Source organism: Hoplias malabaricus, chromosome Y (genome assembly GCF_029633855.1).
Source record: "Hoplias malabaricus isolate fHopMal1 chromosome Y, fHopMal1.hap1, whole genome shotgun sequence".
Lineage (NCBI taxonomy): Eukaryota > Metazoa > Chordata > Actinopteri > Characiformes > Erythrinidae > Hoplias > Hoplias malabaricus.
Window position 1 is genome coordinate 83,847,009 of NC_089820.1, and position 21,969 is coordinate 83,868,977.

The following is a 21,969-nucleotide window of genomic DNA, read 5'->3' on the forward strand; positions in this document are numbered from 1 at the left end:
GGAGGAAACCCACGCAGACACAGAGAGAACACACCACACTCCTCACAGACAGTCACCTGGAGCGGGAATCGAACCCACAACCTCCAGGAGCTGTGTGACTGCGACACTACCTGCTGCTCCACCATGCCGCACATGATCAATTTTAACAATGTCATTTAGTTTGTCCCTTCAAAACACCCCTGGTGGCGAATGCTGAAGCCCAGCGGCGGTGTACTGTACTGTATGTCGTTATGATAAAATTCATGACCGTAGTCTAACTGTTCAAATGCAGCTATTGAAATTATTCAACTTTTAATGACTCCTTCAGCCTCTTCAGAAGAATAAACTGGGCTCGACTGAGGCCAGTGCATAAAACAATGAATATCCATCTAACAACAGCAAAACTAGCCACATGGAGAGCTTCAGTTTCCCTTGAGAGCCTTCAGTGTAATAAACAATCACAGAGGACCTGGGAGCACTGGTAAATTCATGATTAACACACACTGCACTGTGAAAATCAAGTATTCATCTCAAAAACCATAAATATATAATGAGGCTTATTTGTTCACGTACATAGCTTTAAGATACAAGCTTTAAGCGCTCACAAAAAATGCATGTTATAATCGTGATATTTCATATATTTTTAAATAATTTGAACATTTTTATTTTGGACAATAATTAGTTCAATATTATCATCGTTTATAATAACGAATCAAAGCCTACGAAGTGATGTGTCCATTAGTGTAGTAACGTGTGTACATTGTATACAGCTGTGTACAGAAGGAAGAAGGGCATTTTTAACCTGGGGATGTGAGGTGTGAAAGTGGCCGGACAAATAAAAATACACAAATGCAAACCAAAGGACATCCCTCTTGGAGCAGTGGTGGATGTAAGTGTTGTTTAATGCCACAATGCGCACGATGACTTCTCCTGCAGAGACCTCACAACCTTTCACCGCCCCTCTCTACACTCAGTTTGTCTTTTCTACAGCAACAAGAGACAGAAATGAAAGTGAATATCTCTGAATGCCTCCTCTACTCTGTGTGTGATGATCAGTATTGACCTCATGTACATTATGAAAGAATTAACCAGCAGACATTAGATACGCTCTGGTTTGTAATAAATATTTGCTACCTGCAGATACTCTCCTGAAAGGCTTTCACTCTGGTCTTCCCCAATTAAAGCAGGGCCCTGATAGCTGCGGTACGACAGCGGATTTCTACAATTCTTAATATAAAAGAGAGATCGGTGTCAATATTTTTCAGCCAAAAGGCCGTGGTAGTGTGAAAAAGGTTAAGAACCACTCGTGTAGATGAATGTATGCTAATCGGGTTATGAACACTTCTTGTATTTGGTGCCATTTCTATCTTTGTATCCAGCTGAGAGAGAACAGTGTGGTTTCTAAGAGCTGAAGATCAGACTGACATCATGCTGTGTGCATGTTTGTGTATGAGAGGGCTCTCCAAGGTGATCTTACAGTCCTTGGAGAGTGGGCCGTGGGCAAGATATATCTAGACAAGAGTTATCAGCCACATACTGTGAGAGAGAGAGAGAGAGAGATAGATAGATAGAGAGAGAGAGAGAGAGAGAGAGAGAGAGACAGAGAGAGAGAGAGAGAGAGAGAGAGACAGAGAGAGAGACTGAGAGAGAGAGAGAGAGAGAGAGAAAAAGACTGAGAGAGAGAGAGAGAGAGAGAGAGAGAGAGAGAGAGAGATACAGAGAGAGGGGGTCAAAGAGATAAAGAGTTTTTGCCACAGGCGACTGAAAGAGGAGGAGAAATCAACATCTGACTTCTAATCCTAATCAGATTTAGAGCAGACTTTTCGGGGATTAGGTTGGAATTTGCCTCACGAAATATTTACTGTACACTGAAATCCTTAGGCCAAGGACTGTCTGATCTACACTGACCACACTCAACTCAGAACGAGAAATCTAAACACGGGTTGTGTCGTATCTGTAAAATGAAGAAGCAGACAGCAGCAGACCAGTGAAAAGTACCAAGGTACCAGTGGCGGATGCTGGTCTTTCAAGGAGGGGAATCTCAATTATAAAATGTGTGGGTTTATTTATACGTAAATTCTACCCTCCGTTCCTTTTTAAGAAAATGATCTGTGACCCTGTCGTACCAACAAGGCGTCTTTTCCAGGGACTTGACTAGTGTCCTCTCAATGGCCAGCAGAGCTAGGCTGCTTAAACGGCCTTGGCCCATGTGAAGTGTGTCCGCCTGTGCTCCCACGGATCTTTACACCAAAGGATCGCTGATTCACTCATTTCGCTGTCAATCAAAAAGGGATTCAGCCTCAGACAGATCATCCAATCATCATGCAGAAGCTGAGCGTCCGGGCCAGCCGAGGCCAGCCCACTGCCCCATAGACCCCCAGAGATGCTGAGCGTCCGATGGGCGGGACAAAGCCCAGCATTTATCCAATGACTCGTCTCGTTTCGCTGCACTTCGCTGCTTCTCTATTGAACTCTGTGGACACTGTTTAAAGCACTGTGAAGCTGCGGGAATGATTGAGAGGAAAGCCGCGTCTTTACCAGTGATAAGAAGCTGATTCTGAACAACAGTTGAGCGCGTTGTAGTGCGTTTTTATTCAATGACATGTACACACAACAGTATATATTTGATCACTTATTTTTTCACATTTTAGGGGAAGCTGAGCTTCACTTGCAGTCTTAGAGCAATGGCCTCTGCAATGTACAGTAAAGTTCCTGACTCTGACATTTGAAATACTTAGAGGTTCATTCTTTATTTTGAGCAAGGGCCATGTTTTTCAGGGCAAGTCCAGTTCTTCTGACTAGTTTCTAGATTTTCATAAAACTTTCACAATTTGAATGAAGCACAACTGTTTTATTGAGGGCAGATTTAAAGATAAACACACTTCAGCAACTGCTTCTTTGTCTAGAGCTGCCCACCGCTCCGGGCGCTGCTCACTGCCCCCTAGTGTTCACTGGTGTGTGTGTAAATGTGTGTTTCACTGCACGGATTGGGTTAAATGTGGAGAACAAATTCCTCTGTGTGCAGCACCGTGGCCAATCACGTGATTCTAATTCTAATTAAGGATCCTGAGAGGAATGTTTTAGGTTTTAAACTACAAGGTTTAAATTTAGATTTTATTTTACATTGAAAGGTATTTTATACACGATTCCAGAGAGAACTATCAGTCACCTGTTTTCTAGGTGCACGTCCAACAAAGCAAAATGTTTGTGTTTTCAGGCTTTATGACGGAAATCAGCAGCAGGGGGTGACTGTGCACACTCAGCAGTGAGGGAACTGATGTCTGTTCTTGCTGATGGTGCCACGATGACATGTGCATCATAGTAAAATACTGCAGGAGGAATGTATGCACGAATGACTTGATGCGAATGAGGCATGAGAAAATGAGTAAATGAATGACGCCCTGGTTATTAAGTGTGGAAAAGACTCGTCACTGTGTACTGACCTGCAGTGAACGACGACGGGGCCGGCGTCTGGAGGATTACAAGCTTTAACCCTACGCAGGAAGGCCAGGAAGGGGGTGGGGTACTCGGGTACACCATGATCTGGCCACGCTGTGAACTGGAACTGTCTGACCTCTCTCCTCTCATTACAGCCACTCTGAGAGAGAGAGAGAGAGAGAGAGAGAGAGAGAGAGAGAGAGAGAGACAGAGAGAGAGAGAGAGAGAGAGACAGAGAGAGAGAGAGCGAGAGAGAGACACACAGAGAGAGAGAGAGAGAACGAGAGAGAGAGAACGAGAGAAAAACAGAGAGAACGAGAGAGAGCGAGAGAGAGAGAGAGAGAGTGCGAGAGAGAGAGAGAGAAAGAGCAAGAGAGAACGAGAAAGTGAGAGAGAGCGAGAGAGAGAGAGAGAAAGAGCAAGAGAGAACGAGAAAGTGAGAGAGAGTGAGAGAGAGCGAGAGAGTGAGAGAGAGAGCGAGAGAGAGAGAGAGAGTGAGAGAGAGAGCGAGAGAGAGAGAGAGAGCGAGAAAGTGAGAGAGAGAGAGAGCGACAGAGAGAGAGAGAGAGAGATAACATTTTTTAAAACATAAGCATCAGCTTTGTAATATAAAGTGGATCACATTCTATTTCAGCCCCCTACATCCAGACCTTTAGATAAACTAAAAATGTAAGAAAGTGGTAGCACATTATTTGAAGACACCCTACTGTTCACAGGGACTTTCAAAAATTGTTGAATAAACAAAGGATAATTCAGGCAAATTGTGTAATTATGAGGATGTATGTGATTTTAAACCTATTTAATTTACAGACTTCATTTATGACACTGTTAATGAGATGCCAATAACAGTCTATCGTTTGTTGTTTATAATAATCAGAGAACCACGAGACACATGAACAAAAATAATAAAAATGATCGCTCTTAAGTCCCAACTGGTTAAAACAGCTTCAACAGAAATGTTCTGCTTTAAATCTGACTGTAGTCAATGTTAACAATTACTCATCCACTCATGAAGAACAGTAGTGTTGCTATGGTACTGTTCCTAGGCGTTTCTGCAAATTTGCTCTTGTGCTTTTCCTCTTTGTGGCTGTTCCCTAACTTCATCTAATAATGTGACATAAGTAACGTAACGAGTAAAGCCACGTCTATTTTTTATTTTACGAAAATGTACTGTTTCACAAATTTCAGCTGCTGTTAGTTTGAGCCCTTGGATATGTTTGTTGTGAGAGCAAATGTGATCAAACGGACAGTTAGCACTTTCAGCTGTGCACCCACATGAATAAAGTAAAGTAAAATTCTAACTGTGAAGCAGTGTAACTGTGTTCTCTGGAGTGACGGAGTGTCATTCGGTGACTTTGAGTCTAGAGTTAGAAAGGCGTCTGTGATCCACAACTAATCATTAAACATGTGCCTTACATCACGAGTGTTCTCAAGGCTGAGCGTCATCAAAACTACCTGTTAATCCCCGTGATTGGAGAAGGAGTGATGACGGACGAGGCTTCCACACACTTTCGGCAGTAGAGTGTGGGCTCAACCTAGGACTGAGTCTGAGATACTGTGTGTGTGTTTGTGTGTGACTGCATCGGTGACAGAATGAGAGCACAGTGCATACATGAATGAGAAACTTAGAATATTACATGCCTTTGTTGCGAGAGAGAGAGAGAGAGAGAGAGAGAGAGAGAGAGAGAGAGAGAGAGAGAAGGGTAATATATACACTCTACATGAGGAAGGAAGGTAGCCACAGAGGCAGAAAGACAGGAAAGTGTCAGGGACTTACGAGACAGACACAGACTGTCAGCTACCAAGATAAAATTAGACAGAAAGACAGAGAGAAAGACACACAGAGTGTGACAGACAGACAGATCAAAGAGAGGAATACCACCTGGTAGAATGAGGAAGAATTGAAAGAAGGCAGTGTGAGAAAGAGCAAGAGTCAGAGACAGAGACAGAGAAAGGCAGATGGATTGTACTGATTGCTCCGCAATGCCGTACTGTAATTGTACTGATTAATGTGTAATTAATGAAAAGCAGTGTCCATTTACCTTTACTGTAATACAACTAATAAATATTATTATTATATGAAATATTTACATTCCATACTGTCACATATTTCTGCCTGAAACAGATTCGCTGAGCATTGTGGGTAATTGTGGGTAATGAAAAGTGATATTGACTGTTTAGGTTTTCCCCGCCTACTCCTGCCTGGAAATGAGCTGATGTTTTAGTTGTGAGCAAAAAAAAATTACATTTTGATACTTAATTAAAACATACACCAATATTGTTCTCTATTTAACAAAAACAGTCAACAATGACCCTAACACTAATAACCATTTTATGATCATTAACTGCTTGAGTGATTTGAACTGGGACTGTTTTGTCCTGGCCGTAACAGCTGGGAGCGACGACCGAGGGAGTCTGCTCACCTTGTGCAGTGAGAACGTTCGGACGCAGAATGTGGCCAGCTCCATGGTGTCCAGTAGAGTGACCTGCACCAGGCCGTACGTATCCGTGCCTCTGCTGGGCCAGTACTGATCACACTTGATCTACAGAGAGACAGGAAATAGCCATTAAACAAGCACTCGGACACAAAACATACACTAATCAACCGAAGACTGTGCTGAGGTTTTCCTTAAGTATGGATGGTCCACCCCAGAGCCCAGATCTCAACATCGTTGAAAGACGATTTTAGACGATTAGATTTATTTGTAGTTTTATCTTCTGTTAAGAATAGTTTTTTACTCAAAAATGAATAGCTAATGCTAGCTTTTTATATAGATAAGTAAATGTATAAACATTGCTATCTGATGCTATCTCCAATACATCCATATGGATATGTACCAGATGTCGTAGATAATACAATTCCACAATTCAGAAAACTGAACTGACATTAATAGACAGATGGACTCACAAACACCCTCCCCACTATCAACACACGCAGATGTTTCCCTCTACACCTCATCGTACACATTACAGTAAACCGTTTCCACACACACGCCAGATGTTCTGTCATACGCCACAAATAATGCACACTCAACACTATCTCACACCACTCTCCGCGCTTCCACGCACGTTAAAGAGTCACGTGTCTCGAGACTTACCCGCGATTTCTCTTCTAATTTGGTCATCATGACCACAGACGCTGCTCTCTGCTCCCACACCATCCTCCAGAAGTCTCCAAACGTCTCCGGCAGGGGACCCTGGGTGGCGATGTACGCGTTCTGCTTCCTGTAGCCGTCGATGTAGTTGGCGTTGATGTAGTCACTACCCACAACACCTGCTTACAACAGGAGAGAGAGAGAGAGAGAGAGAGAGAGAGAGAGAGAGAGAGAGAGAGAGAGCGGATGATGACATTTGTATTGTGTTTTTGCAATGAACCAATAACTAATGCATATAAAATGTAAAATCTTAATATATCATTGAAATGATAAATGGCACAGATTTCTTGGTCTAGCTCATAATTCATAATCACAGCTCACTCAATTGTTCAAATATAACTTTCCCCAGGATTTTAAAGCAGGGGACTAGACTGGTTCTTCCACACCGTAGATTATGTACAAATCAATGAGCAGCAAATTAACAAAAGCAATAGTAATCTGCAGCTTCACACAAGAGCCTTTGGAAATCAATCCTTTGAGGTCAGAGATTTGTACTATAAATAGTATCAGTTTAAAACAGGAGTTACTCTCGCATATGTTAAAGTAGTCTAAACGTAGCAAAGTATCTGGTGGTAAATCAACTTACATAGAGTTATTTGGCAGGGTCTTATTTATAGAAAAGAAATCAAACCAGTGAAAACACTGAAAACAAGGCTGGAGAATAAACCTGTGCCTGTGAACTGCACTGAGTTTGCTGTGTTGTGTTTTTTAAGGGTGTGTTCTCACTTAACACTGTCACATTCCCTTTATTTATTGTCATCTTTTGTTTGCTCCCTGTTTTCTTGTGTTGTGTTGTTTATCCTCTCTGGACCATCCTCCTGCAGGCTGCAAACGGAGGAAGACTTGGGTAAATTTTTAGTGACAGCATCTTAATTTGAGGCCGTGAAAGAAAAAGATCCTCACTTTCATTGATTTACTGGCTTCATATTTCAAATCTTTCATTTGGATCCGAAAATTCTAACAAACGGGGAAAGTGAAGCCAACGTGAGGCTGGTAAACACTGACTAATGAACCTGAGATCAACATTTACAGCACAAGGAGTGGATGTTGTTTACAGCAAATATTTGAAGATTGCATGTTCATTCGGCTTTTATCCTTTCTCGTGTTCAACTACTGCTACTCGTGATCTCCGTAAACAACTGTCAGGAGCGGTTAATCTGTGCTCTCACTTTCAGGAGCAAAAGCTCCTTTGCAATTTCATATAATGTAACAGGAGAACCATGGATACGAGTAAAAAATGTACTGTTTTGGCCCGAGTTAAAATGATCCTTCTAAAATAACCCAAACAATGTATTTTAAAGTTCATTCATTCATTCATTATCTGTAACCCTTATCCAGTTCAGGGCGGTGGTGGGTACAGAGTCTACCTGGAATCATTGGGCGCAAGGAGGGAATACACCCTGGAGGGGGCGCCAGTCCTTCACAGGGCAACACACACACTCACATCAACTGACACTTTCGAGTCGCCACACAGACACAGGGAGATCACACCACACTCCTCACAGACAGTCACCCGGAGGAAACCCACGCAGACACAGGGAGAACACACCACACTCCTCACAGACAGTCACCCGGAGGAAACCCACGCAGACACAGGGAGAACACACCACACTCCTCACAGACAGTCACCCGGAGGAAACCCACGCAGACACAGAGAACACACCACACTCCTCACAGACAGTCACCCGGAGGAAACCCATGCAGACACAGGGAGAACACACTACACTCCTCACAGACAGTCACCCGGAGGAAACCCATGCAGACACAGGGAGAACACACCACACTCCTCACAGACAGTCACCCAGAGGAAACCCACGCAGACACAGGGAGAACACACCACACTCCTCACAGACAGTCACCCGGAGGAAACCCACTCAGACACAGGGAGAACACACCACACTCCTCACAGACAGTCACCCGGAGGAAACCCACGCCGACACAGAGAGAACACACCACACTCCTCACAGACAGTCACCCGGAGGAAACCAACGCAGACACAGAGAGAACACAGCGCACTCCTCACAGACAGTCACCCGGAGGAAACCCACGCAGACACAGAGAGAACACAGCGCACTCCTCACAGACAGTCACCCGGAGGAAATTGTTCTGGTGTCAAATCTAAACAAACATGGCACATGCACTTGATAACGTGAATTATTTCAGTCATTTGTCAGCCCCAAGTTACATTTCCACTTCAGTGTACAGCAGTTAACTCTCAGAAGAGAACGTTTATAAAAAATACGCTTCTGGGGCATAAACCCACACAAATGTTCAGTGTTCCTCAGGGGAAGAAAACTAAATAGTACAAATTTAGGATTTAGCTTCTCTGAATGTTTATTTAATGGTTTCGTACGGAGAAGGACCCCATGCCAAAACAGACGTGCTGTCATGAGACCATTAAATAAACATTTAAAGGAAATGATGCCAGTGCTGTCAGAGTTTGTTTTTTTCTAACGCAGCGATAAAAGACAGTGTGATAAGTGCGGACCACTCCTGATGGGAACAGGGCTTGGGCTGGAGTTCTGGGCGGCTCCGGCTGGTGAAGACTGAAGCCGGACCCCCCCCCTCCCACCAGAAGTAGGTTATGGAGGGGTGTGAATTTACAGTGGTTTTATAGGGTGTGTAATGGTGAAGGGGAGGAGTCAGGGCACGGTCCTTCTCCCAAACTTTAGTTATTTCATAACTCCATTTGTAATTGGTGTTGATAGCAGTGCAAATACGAATAGACACATGCTGGGCCCCTCTCGTGTTCCTGGATTTGAATGCATCTCCATTGACGGCAAATTATTAATTCCAGCTTTGTGCTGAAGCCAGAACAGCTCCCTTCTCAACTTAACGGTCAATGGCTTTTGCACACTACATAGTGCACTAGGTGCCACACGGAGTGGTTGGAGTCCAGGATTAACAGCGATGTGGGTCACAAAGCTCTCCGCGCTGTTACGGCTCAATCCAATCTAGGTTTGCATTTGCCCAGACAGCCGCTAAACAAAAGAGGAAGCTTAAGATAAATACAGCATTATCAGCCAAATGTGCCCCTTAAAATTCTCTTATCAAATGTGAGCACATGGGTCTCATCTCAGCAGAGGGCCAACTCTGGTCTAGAGACAGAAACTTTCCAACGGAACAATTCAGCTCAGCAGAGTGCTCTTTCACAGCCGCTGGTTCTGACTTGCCACGTGCTACAAAGCTGAAACAGGAGCTGCACTTAAATTCAGTGTCAAGAAATTTGAAGGGACATTTCTGGAGCTCTTATGAAACATAACGCATTAAAAGAGCAATTTGAAAATGACTGACCCGTTTAATGTCTTTTTAGGTTTTTAAACAACCATTATACTGACCCCTAGAGGCCTGAATGTTTCAGAGATTCAGTACAAATGCTGCGTTCCATTTACCTCACTGGAGCTAGTAATGATGTCACACCCAAGCTGATGCTCCTGGTTAGCATTGTTAGCGATACCACTTGAAAACATTCATTCATTCATTCATTATCTGTAAGCGCTTACCCAGTTCAGGGTCGCGCTGGGTCCAGAGCCTACCTGGAATCATTGGGCGCAAGGTGGGAACACACCCTGGAGGGGGCGCCAGTCCTTCACAGGGCAACACACACACATTCACTCACACACTCACAGCTATGAAAACTTTTGAGTCGCTAATCCACCTACCAACGTGTGTTTTTGTACTGTGGGAGGAAATCGGAACACCCGGAGGAAACCCACGCAGACACAGGGAGAACACACCAACTCCTCACAGACAGTCACCCGGAGGAAACCCACACAGACACAGGGAGAACACACCACACTCCTCACAGACAGTCACCCGGAGGAAACCCACGCAGACACAGGGAGAACACACCACACTCCTCACAGATAGTCACCCTGAGGAAACCCACGCAGACACACAGACACAGGGAGAACACACCATACTCCTCACAGATAGTCACCCTGAGGAAACCCACGCAGACACAGGGAGAACACACCACACTCCTCACCGACAGTCACCCGGAGGAAACCCACGCAGACACAGGGAGAACACACCACACTCCTCACAGACAGTCACCCGGAGGAAACCCACGCAGACACAGAGAGAACACACCACACTCCTCACAGACAGTCACCCGGAGGAAACCCACGCAGACACAGAGAGAACACACCACACTCCTCACAGACAGTCACCCGGAGGAAACCCACGCAGACACAGAGAGAACACACCACACTCCTCACAGACAGTCACCCGGAGCGGGAATCGAACCCACAACCTCCAGGTCCCTGGAGCTGTGTGACTGCGACACCTACCTGCTGCACCACCGTGCCGCCCCACTTGAAAACAGTACATTATTTTCCACATCCAAACCATGTAGCAGTTGGATATTACTGTGTGTATGACGAGGTTTCCAATTGTGTGAATATGTTTAAATCAAGCACAAAGGAGCCAACAATATTTACAAAACTGACAGAGATTTATACAGTATTAGAACAGTATTATCAATACACCCAGACCACTAGGTGTCAGTGTAATGACTGCTTCTGAATGTTAGGCATCTTTGAAGAAGACGACTGTTCTTCTGAGGCCTGAATTGCGTTTAGCCGCAGATGACCATGCGTGGCCTACCGTTGACCGGTGAGAGGATGACTCTGGTGTGGTCGTAGGCGATGACGTTAGCGTAGCGGTTCTTAGGCTTGTTCACCTCCAGGTTGGAGTGCTCCCACGTAAACTGCTGCCCAGGATCGATGGACTGTGACATAGAGGGGAAAACGACAATAAAATCTATTTACTCTCTCAATTATGGGCTTGAAAAAGTTGGAACAGTGCTATAAAGGTAGCTGTTTTTCTCAGAGCCCAGCTGATTTGTTCTCTCCAAGTCGAACAGACAGCTAGCGTTGACTCATTCGGACGAGGGACACTGTATTATTGCTGTTTTTTCTCCCTGATGAGCAAAAGTGCTCGCAGCTAGTCCTCAATAAAACATGGGCTGTATAATACACACTTCCACAGGCTCACAGCTAGAGCAGCACGGCTCAGTGTGATGAGCTTCAGCAAGGTCACCTTGGACTTTATGACTAGCGCTCTCTCTCTCTCCCCCTCTCTCTCTTTCGCTCTCTTTTTCTTTGCTCTTTCTTTCTTTCTTTCTTTCTTTCTTTCTCTTTTTCTTTCTTTCTTTCTCTAATTCTCGTGGCCTTGCTTTTTCTCTGTCTCTCTCTTTTAAGATTTCTTCTTTATTCCCTCTCTCTCTCCCTCTCTCTCTCTCTGCTCTTTCTTTCTTTCTCTCTCTAATTCACATGGCCTTTCCCTTTCTCTCTCATACACTTTTTATTTCTATACCAGTGTCTTTTAAGGTTTCTTCTTCTTTCTTCCCTCTATTCTGTTACGTCTCTCTCTCTCTCTCTCTCTCTTTTTCTTTTCTTCTCAAATAGGTGCTCTTTCTCGCTCCATCTCTCTCTTTCATTCTTTTAATTCCCCTCCTTCTCTCATTCTCTCACATCAGGTCTACTTCCTTTCTCTAAATCTCCCACCTCACTTCTCCCTGTTCCTCTCATTAAACCTTTCTTTTTAGTTTCTCTCTTCCTCGCACTCGCTCTTTGTAATTTTCTTTTTTTTGCCGCTTTCTCCAATTTTTCTCTCTCCATTTTCTCCTATATTTCTCTTCTCCCCATTCTCCTGCTCATCTTTCCCTATTATTTTTCTTTTTGCTTTCTTTTCATTCTCTTTCCTCTCTCTCTCTCTCTCTCTCTCTCTCTCTCCTACCACTCTCTCCCTCCATCTGACATCTACTCTGTCCCCTTGACTCTTTTTCTCACACTCCCCCACACTCCTATTCAACCCTTTATCTCTGTGCCCCTATCAATCAACTGTTTTTCTCTCTCTTACTCTCTCTCTCTCTCCCACTCTCTCTCGCTCTGAGTCCCACAGCCCTTTCCCTCTTCCTCTGTCCATCAGCTCTTTTCTACAACTATCATCTTTCATTCTCTTTTTCTACCATTTCTCTCTGCCTTTCTCCAGTCACTACCTACACTCTCTCCCTGTTACTCCTTCTCAGTTCACTCCCTCTCTCCATCTCTCAAATGTCTCTCTTTATCCCTCTCACTCTCATCATACCACTCTCTCCCTTATCCCCATTCTTTTCCTAATCTCTCTCTCTCTCTCTCTCTCTCTCACCCCAGTTTTTTTCTCTGTCTGCCCCCCACCCCCCCTCCTCTTCTCTCTGGCCCTCCCAACCCCCTCCAGCTCTCTCTCTCTCTCATTAGTCACCTCGTACTCCTGGGAGAGCCGCAGGTTATCGTTGGCCTTCAGAAGCTCTGTGTGTTCTGCCAGCTCGGAGATGGGGATGGGGGGGTGACTCATCATACCTGCAGGGGGTCAAAGGTCAAAGGAGGGCATGGGCAAGAAAAGAGAACAAGCCAAAATCTGCATTAGTCACAAGGACGTCTGAGATGGGGGTAAAAAAAAAAAAGTAATGTATTTTATTCAGTGAAAACCTCTTAATGCGACTCCTTTTACTGAACATGTCTTGATTTGAGGTCATTAATAATAACATTCTAAGATAATTCCTAGGCTTTTAGGAGATTTTATCAGAGAAAATGTCTTGTTCCACTGGCAGATCGTTTGCATTATTTTGGCTGAAAAGAATAGAGAGAGGAGGAGAAAGAAAGGAGAGGGAGCGATGAGAAGTAGTTAGAGAGAGGTATTTCTGCCGTGTTAATGCTTTAGCTCAGTGTGTGTGTGAGGATGCAGCCTGAAATAAAACATGTGTGTATCTGTGAACATGTAGGAGTGTGTTGTTCCCCGTTCCCCTACATGTATGTGTGATAACGTGCATGTGAAAGAGAGAGAGAGAGAGAGAGAGAGAGAGAGAGAGAGAGAGAGAGAGAGAGAGAGAGAGAGAGAAACACAGGCTGGAGGGAGGAGGAGGTGCTGGGTGGGCGATCGAGGACTGATCTAGACTTTCATCCACAGACAGGTGTGATCTCACAGCTATGAATCAGAAATGAGTGCACCTCCTGAGAGAAGGCCATTTCGTTACAGGGAAGGAAAGGGAAGGAGGGATAGAGAGAGAGGGAGAGAGAGAGGGAGAGAGAGATATTGGACAAGTAACAAGAAAGTACAGGAGCGAGAAAAAAAGAGTCAAACAGAAAAAGAGAGCTACAGAGTGAGTGAGCGAGAGAGGGAGAGATAGAGAGAGAGAGAGGGGGGGGAGAGAGAGAGAGAGAGAGAGAGAGAGAGAGAGAGGGAGGGAGAGAGTGAGAGAGAGAGAGAGAGGGGAGAGAGAGAGAGGGAGGGAGAGAGTGAGAGAGAGAGAGAGGTATTGGACAAGAAACAAGAAAGAACAGGAGTGAGAAGATAAAAAAAGAGTCAAACAGAAAAAGAGCTACAGAGTGAGAGAGAGAGAGAGAAAGAGAGTGAGAGAGAGAGAGAGCGAGAAAGAGAGAGAAAATAACTGAGCGCGTGAGCAAGAGAAAGAGTGTAATGGAAGAAAAAAAATCCTGTTTGAGATCAATGGAGCAATTTCTGGCTTATTTTTAGTGGGAGTTTGTGCCAACTGCAGCAGATTTACAGACGTTGAGGATGTAGGTGTGAGAAAAAGGACACACTCTTTCACACTTTTCTCACAGTCTGACTAAACTTCCTCAGGCTGAAGCTGCAGTCTGAGAGCAGACCGTGAATAACCTGGATTTAAAAGACCACTGTGTAGTATTTCCTCCTTAAAATTGCAGCTTCAAAATCAAAGTTCACTTCTCTGAGCTGTAACAAGGAGAAAGAGCCTCTGTCTGTGCTACTTCGGGCACGGTACTGCAGAAACTGCACTGTGTAACTTTTGGAGGAGCGTCAGAAACCACACCCCTCCTCCCCCCCTCCTCCTAGAGTGTCTCTGACTCTACATCTACAAGGTGGACCAACGAGGGAGGAGTGTCTCAGAGAGTGGACAGAGAGTGGACACAGGGTTTAAAAACTCCAGCAGCACTGCTGTGTCTGATCCACTCTACACCAGCACAACACACACTAACACACCACCACCACGTCAGTGTCACTGCAGCGCTGAGAGTGATCCACCACCACATGAGCTGAGCATTGAAGGGATGTCATTTCAATGTAGTGACTGAGGGTGGTGCATGCAGCTCTATGTAAATAATGTACAAATGATAGGCTACATATTGCTATTGAATCAAGTCACAATTCGAGCTGTTCCTAAGCTTGTGATACATACACCAGGCCCTGTGTGTGTGTGTGTGTGTGTGTGTGTGTGTGTGTGTGTGTGTGTGTGTGTGTAACACTGCAGTGCCTCCTGCAGTGGAGAGTGTTTATCACGCTGTGCCACAAATATCTGTTTATGTCGAGTATCAATTAATGCTTCTGCACCAACTCTAAAGGTCAGATTTAATTAAAACGCTCAAGTCCTCTCACCCTCCCTCTCTCTCCCTCACAGCCCACTCTGCTCTTCTTCTTCTTCTTCTTCTTCTTCTTCATCCCTCTCCTCTGTCATTTTCTTTTCTGCCTTTCTCTCTCTCTCTCTCTCTCTCTCTCTCCCTCTCCTGCTTTCTTCCCCCATCCATCTCTGTCTCTCTCTTTCCCTCTCCTCTGTCTCCCTCTTTTCTGCCCTTTCTCTTACACCGTACTCAATCTCTCTCTCTGACCCCAGTCTTCCCACTTAAGCTTCTTCTTCTCTGCCCTTTCCACTCTCCCTCCACTCCCACATTCTCTCCCCACCCTCCCTTTTCCCCTTCTCTCTTTCTCTACCGCTCTCTCGGTTTAACCAGGCGTTAGGGGCTCGGAGGTTACGTTAGCGCCGGAGCAGTCGATGCTAAACAATAAACACCAACAGGACAAAAAAGAATGAAACAATACACGACGTTACTGATGAGAGTATTAGTCATCGACAAAGAGAAAAGCGTTCAATACACTTTTGTTGTGTTTTTATCGCATACAATTAGTGCATTTAACTCTCCCCTTCACTTGCTTTGAATCTGAATCAATAAACAGATGTTTAAACAAGTCTTAAATAGGGTCCTCACTGTAGGAGTGACATGCAGAGGTTGCTGGAACATACATAAGGTCTATCTGTTAATTATATGTTGCCATCTGGTTGAATTAGTCACCTTTAAACACAAGGAAAACGGTATGGAAGTCTGAGTTGAGAGCTCAGGCGGCGCTTCAGAGCAAAGCATAGTAAGAGACTAATTAAATGTTGAATATTATGCACAACACACGCTGCTGAATAATGTATAGGGTCCTTTGAGAGGTAGGGGATGTATAACGTCGTACTGTTTGTGATTCTCGAGTGGTTTTTACTGTCTTCAGAAGAAACAACCTCAAACGAGTCACTGGTCATGAAAAGGATGGTAAAGAAATGCAGGGATGTTCCACTCCGAAGCCAGCCACCTTCGTTTTGAACTTTCTGAACCTCAGGACCGCGTAAACACACTTGGAGGAGAATGCTAACTGCCCATATGTATCAAATCAGCTAACAGACACCTGCACTGGATAAAATAAATAAAACAGAGTGCTATATTAGGTCACATTCTCTGTTTATCGATTAAAAACTCTAGATAGGGTTTGGTATTTTTAACCTACAGTTCTCCAGCTGCAGAGTGTATTTCACTGTCACAGCACTGACCTACCCTCCTCCAGAAGATACACAGTTTCTGCAGCGCCGAGCCCAGAGTCGCAAAGACACCAGCCCTGTTCCCCCTCTATTACAGCTCAGTGGAGCAGCATTTTGAAGATGAAAGTACCGCTGTAGTTTAGAGGCCTTAGAGGAATAGACGAAATGACAGAAAAAAACTTTCAATCTCTTTCTTTTTCTTCTCTCTCTCTCTCTTGCTGTCTCTCTCTCTCTCTCTCTCTCTCTTCCATCTCTCTCTCTCTCTCTCTCTCTCTCTCTCTCTCCCTCTCCCCCCCCCTCTCTCTCTCTCTCCCTCTCTCTCTCTCTCTCTCTCTTTCTCCCTCTGTGTGATGTGTAAAGCCATTACTGACTATTTGGCTCTTTCTTTTCTTCCGTCAGCTGCTGAAGGACAGTGTGTGACCCAGCAGGTCGTTCTTCATTTTCAACAGCACTTCCACACAAAGCCCCAGTGTTCCCTCCACATATGTGCAGGGTCACAGAGTGTGTGTGTCCATATGCATGAGTGTGTGTGTGTGTGTACTAAGTGTGTGTGTTTACGAGCCTGGTGTCTGGAAGTTGATGCGTCTCATCTCAACGGGGTCGGTGGGGTGATGAGCCATCATTTCAGCGTTGTTCAGTAAACACTTGGTGCCCGGCTCCGAGTCCTTGCGCTTGCTAATGAGCAGTAACACACACACACACACACACACACACACACACACACACACACACGAATGAAAAACACCCACGCACAAACTCAGGGTCTTAACTAGACTCAGGGCACAGGAATCAATATATGCAATCTACAAGCATAAACTGGCAATTAATAGCAGCTCCAGCAGCTATCTGCTAAATGTTATATAACAGAAAGCCAATGGGGCTATTATTAGCCCGGCCGTTTCCCCATTAGCAGCTCTCAGTGTGTGTGTGATTGGAGACTTTTTTTCTTCTTCCCAACAGAATAAATACTGTAATCTCCCATCGCCAATTAGAGCACAGAACTGACTTACCTGTCCGGCTTACTGCAATCCCCCGGAACAAGCCACAGCAGGAGGGAGAGAGGAGAAATATGAGAGAGGGAGGGGGATGGGGGGGTGGACAGAGCGAGAAAGAGAGAGACATGGACATGGAGGAGGCAGGTAGAGGGAGAGGGAGAGAAGAGAGAGAAGAGGAGCCAGAGACAGAATTGAGAGGGACACAGGAAGAGTTAGTGAAGAAGGACAGAGGGAAAATAAACAGAGAAAGAGAGAGAGAGAGAGAGAGAGAGAGAGAGAGAGAGAGAGAGAGAGAGAGAGAGATGGAAGAGGAAGGTAGAGGGGGGAAGTGAGGGAGAGAAGAGAGAGAATGAGAGGGACAGAGAAGAGGAGCCAGAGACAGAATTGAGAGGGACCCAGAAAGAGTTAGTGAAGGAGGACAGAGGGAAAAGAAACAGAGAGAGAGAGAGAGACAGAGAGAGAGACAAGAAACAGAGAGAGAGAGAAGGAGAAGGAAGGTAGAGGGGGGAAGGGAAGGAGAGAAGAGAGAGAATGAGAGGGACAGAGAAGAGGAGCCAGAGAGAGAAGGAATTGAGAGGGACACAGAAAGAGTTAGTGAAGGAGGACAGAGGGAAAAGAAAGAGAGAGAGAGAGAGAAAGAGAGAGAGAGAGAGATTGAAGAGGAAGGTAGAGAGGGGAAGGGAAGGAGAGAAGAGAGAATGAGAGGGACAGAGACAAGAAACAGTGAGAGAGAGAGAGTTAAGGGGGAGACAAAGGGAGAGATGGAGGAGGGGGACAGAGAGAAAGAAAGAAAAGTCAATATTTTTCATTTGTATGCACAGGCTACATGACACTTCCTGCAGATGACAGCACTCCATCAGGGAGCGTTTAACTCCGGCCCACGGGGAGCACACGCTTCCGGACAAACCCCTCCGAGCGGTGAGGCTCAAGGGTAGATTTACGCCATCGCTCTAAATTTCAGAATCAACCGTCACCTGTCGTTTTAATGCATCTTTTCATTTTAAATGCAGTAGTAATTTACATAATCTGCATTGAAATATATAACCAGGCCCCAAACATAATTCAGTACATGGATATATGAGTCAGGAGTCTCAAATCCAGATGTATCTCCACACCTCAGCTTTCAGATCTTCATCTTTCCCGCGTTATTGAATCAGAAATTTGATCATAAATGTTTGGACAGTGGGGAGTCTTCCAGAACGAGGAGGAAAGGTCATGCAAGGCGTTTGGCAGGTGGTAAAACCTCCCTGTCTGATTCTGATCCCATTCAGAACCCTCTCCGTTAACCCTTTGGGCGCGTCAACGACCACTCGCGATGTTTCTATTAATATGTTAGCGATAGCACAGCGCAGAAATACAGTTCAAACACTCTGTGAATGTGCAGGAACTGCTCTATCGATCAAATGTTATTGAGACTGTACGCCATACTGTACATCCCGAGCTACCAGCCTATGAATAAGACTGAGACACGCCCCCTCTGCCTCTCAACGATCACCAAAACAGTTCATCCACACGAGGAACGGGACGATTTTATAAGAAATATAAAGATTTTCTAAAATCGGACTTACGTTTTTCAGGGTTAGAGACGTATTATCTCTTCACACAATGCTGTAGGTCACACGGGCCTCTCTTAACGAGAGCGCTGAGACTGTTCTGAACGTTTTGAGATACAACATGTGGGGAATATATTATAATACAAGTGCTTTAAAGATGAATTTCCGAAAATTGAGAAAATAGACCCCAAAGGGTTAAGTAAAGGCAGGTGTGTGCTGTTCCTCAGCAGTTTGGAAATGTTTTGTTTATTGTTTATCGTCAGTAAAAGTGCGAAAAATATTCAACAGCGCCGCAAAGAGTCAGCCCCGAGTTCGCTCTCGTTTTACTGCTCTCCACTGAATTCAAAAGTCATTACACTGCGCTCTCTTCGCGTTCCAAATCTTCGGCTTTTCCCCCTTAAATAGAGCTGCCATTAGTCTGCTGCTCCATTATCTCCTGATATCATTTAATCTTTTTCCCCCCTCAAATACTATTATCTTCAGTTACCAAAATAGCAGGCTGTTACATATTTAATCACAGCTTTTCCTTTCTCCCGTCTGACTGCCGCTACATTCTTCCACCGCTCTATAACCAGGCCCTCCTTCTCCCTCTCGTCCCGACTCGTGTCTCATTCAGTCATTCATTCCTTCATTCTCTCACTTGACTTCAATATAAATTGACTTAATCTTACAGTAATCTAATGTAATCCTCCTTTTCAGCCTGAACATGTGGAAGTAATCCTTACGTTAAGTGTATCTTGTGTGTTAGGGCAGAGCAGATATTCACACGGCCAATCCTCCTACCAGCGTGAGGACTGTGGGAGGAAAACAGAGCACCCAGAAGACACCCATGCAGACACAGGGAGAACACAAATCAAATGCCTAACAGACAGTGATCAGAGGTGAGGGGTGAAACACAGGGGCCCCTGGAGTCTGGAGCTGTGCTGTGGCGACCCGCAGTGTCATTGTGCGGCACTAAGTCAATATCGGAGGAAACCCGTGTAGACACAGAGAGAACACGTCAAATGCCTAACAGACAGTGATCAGAGGTGAGGGGTGAAACACAGGGGCCCCTGGAGTCTGGAGCTGTGCTGTGGCGACCCGCAGTGTCATATCGCTTTCAAAAAGGTGAAAGCACCTGGAGGAAACCCATGCGGACACTGGGAGAACACACGGGGAGAACTCTTCACAGACAGTCGCCCGGAGCGGGACGCGAACCCACAACCTCCAGGACCCTGAAGCTGTGACAGAGACACTACCTGCAGTGCTACATTACATTATATTTATTATATTATAGCACTCAGTCGTCAGTTGATTTTGTGAATATTTACAAGGCCTCGATGGAACGCATCGAAACCATGTGTTAACTACGTTACTGTGTTTATTTCCTTTCAGCTTTGTGGACTCTTTTGTGTCGATGGCCATGGGTAAGACATTGACCACAATCACAACCTGTCTTTTGATCTCCAGCAACAATATTAGCTCCACATTCTTTGTGACATAAGATAAGACAGAGGTGGAAGCTCCTCTCCGGCGTCGACTTTGCCTTCATCAACTTTTAATTGTGCGTAAGTAACCGTGACAATCAGGAAACGATCAATACATCTGTCACGACCCCACTGTTGACCAGGTTTACCGTTTATCAGAACCGTACCCTCTTTAACATCACAGCCCTGCACCCTACTGCTTCACTGACCGATACATACTTCACGCATCATCACTCATTCAATCACGTTCACTCACTTCTTGTAGAGCAGGATGGCGATGACGATGCAGATGATGAAGACCACAGCCAGGACAGGTCCTACGACCCAGATGAGGCCGTCCCCTGCGTCCAGAGGCTGAGGGTCCGCTTCGGGAGCGATGACCGGGTCACTATAGGGGCTGGCCACAAACATCTTCTGAACACATGAATACAGGAGTGTTACACAGGGCTCAGTGGGAGTGGACACTCTATTAATGCCCCTGTGCTGTCAGCATGGGGTCAGCGTAGAGCACAGGCAGCGAAAAATGCTGAGGTTATTCTGCAATCATGCACATATTTTTAGAGAATGCATATGCAGTGGATTTCCTGTTCTAGAATCGTTAAACTTTTCACACCTAGAGCTGTACAAATACGCTGTAATAGGAATAAACAGACTCCACCTGTGAAATACACTGCAAAATTAAACCAGGTGTCAAAGTTCTGCCACTTTTTGACTGATTATGGCACAAATTCTGCACACAATAAAAGTTCTGTGAATTCTATGAAATCTATAACTTGTAATTTCACCATTGTCTCCTTCAATTCAAAATATTGGATTTGATCCACAGCACGTTGCAAATATTAGTCGATTTTTATTATTATTTCAAATGATTCATCTTCTCATTAAACATGGTGCTGTTTAAAATTACAATCAATTATGATAACGACAACACCCGAATACTGTAAGTGTAAAAGGACTTTTATTTTCTAAACGGTAGATGTGCTGTGAGCTAGTGAAAAGAACAATGTTGATTTCCAGATGTTCTCGTCGACCGTATGGATTCGTTACATCAACTGCGCACTTGATTTGACATAATGAAGTATTTATTAAGTGGAAAAGTCAGGTACTGGATGATCACCTCCGATTATACGTCTGTTACAGACAGATACATCACTCCTCACTGTGATAATGTTAGTGGTTTTATAGTAATGCTACTTTTTTTTGAGTGAGGTTTTGCTGCTCACATAAACATCTGTTTAAATCTCATTTTCTCAGCTGCATAAAAGGTGTGTACAGTGCTGTGATGCACAAAGAAAGAAGCCTCAAGTGTCATTTGTAACTTGTACAAAGTAACAGAAGGCTCTTTTTCTCACAGCTTTGCTCTTTGTCCAAACACTTTTGGGTGGATACGTTTGAAATGTGTAAAATCTGATAAAACGTTGTGTGAGCGCATCATCCAGTGTTGTAATGTATTAACAGATTAAGGCAGGTGTGTATTTAGATAAAGTACAATAATATTCTCTAACTAAAGGCAATGAAGTCAATGAAGACAATGGTTAGGGCAGAGGGCTTAGGGCTGAAAGGTTGTTGGTTCAATTCCCACGAGCAGCAGGAAAATTGGAGGCAGTGGGAGTGAAGGAACAGCACTGTCCTCCTTCAATCCATGGCTGAGGGGCCTTTGAGAACCCACAGTTGCACTGGGGACGGCCGCCCGCCGCTCTGGGTGTGTGTTCACAGCCCCTACTGCAGTAGTGTGTGTGTGTGTGTGTGTGTCTTCACTGCCACAGATGGGTTACATGCAGAAGTATA

The 21,969-nt window shown here is 44.8% G+C and overlaps 1 protein-coding gene across 11 annotated transcripts in view; it reads right to left on the reverse strand.

Annotated features, from left to right (window-relative positions):
- LOC136677641 (receptor-type tyrosine-protein phosphatase S-like) overlaps positions 1–21,969 on the reverse strand; it is a 178,030-nt gene that overhangs the window by 14,210 nt on the left and 141,851 nt on the right. For 7 of the 11 annotated variants that reach the window (XR_010796386.1, XM_066655222.1, XM_066655228.1 and 4 more), the window contains 8 exons: positions 20,438–20,595; positions 17,178–17,189; positions 16,730–16,842; positions 12,819–12,916; positions 11,181–11,304; positions 6,516–6,691; positions 5,841–5,960; positions 3,423–3,577 (listed from right to left, as the gene is read on the reverse strand). Coding sequence is in view for 10 of the 11 variants with exons in the window: in XM_066655222.1 (XP_066511319.1) it covers positions 3,423–3,577; positions 5,841–5,960; positions 6,516–6,691; positions 11,181–11,304; positions 12,819–12,916; positions 16,730–16,842; positions 17,178–17,189; positions 20,438–20,595 (956 nt within the window). In the remaining variant the exon portion in view is untranslated. The remainder of the gene's footprint in view (positions 1–3,422; positions 3,578–5,840; positions 5,961–6,515; positions 6,692–11,180; positions 11,305–12,818; positions 12,917–16,729; positions 16,843–17,177; positions 17,190–20,437; positions 20,596–21,969) is intronic. The other 4 variants (XM_066655229.1, XM_066655224.1, XM_066655227.1 and 1 more) reach the window with 3 other exon arrangements.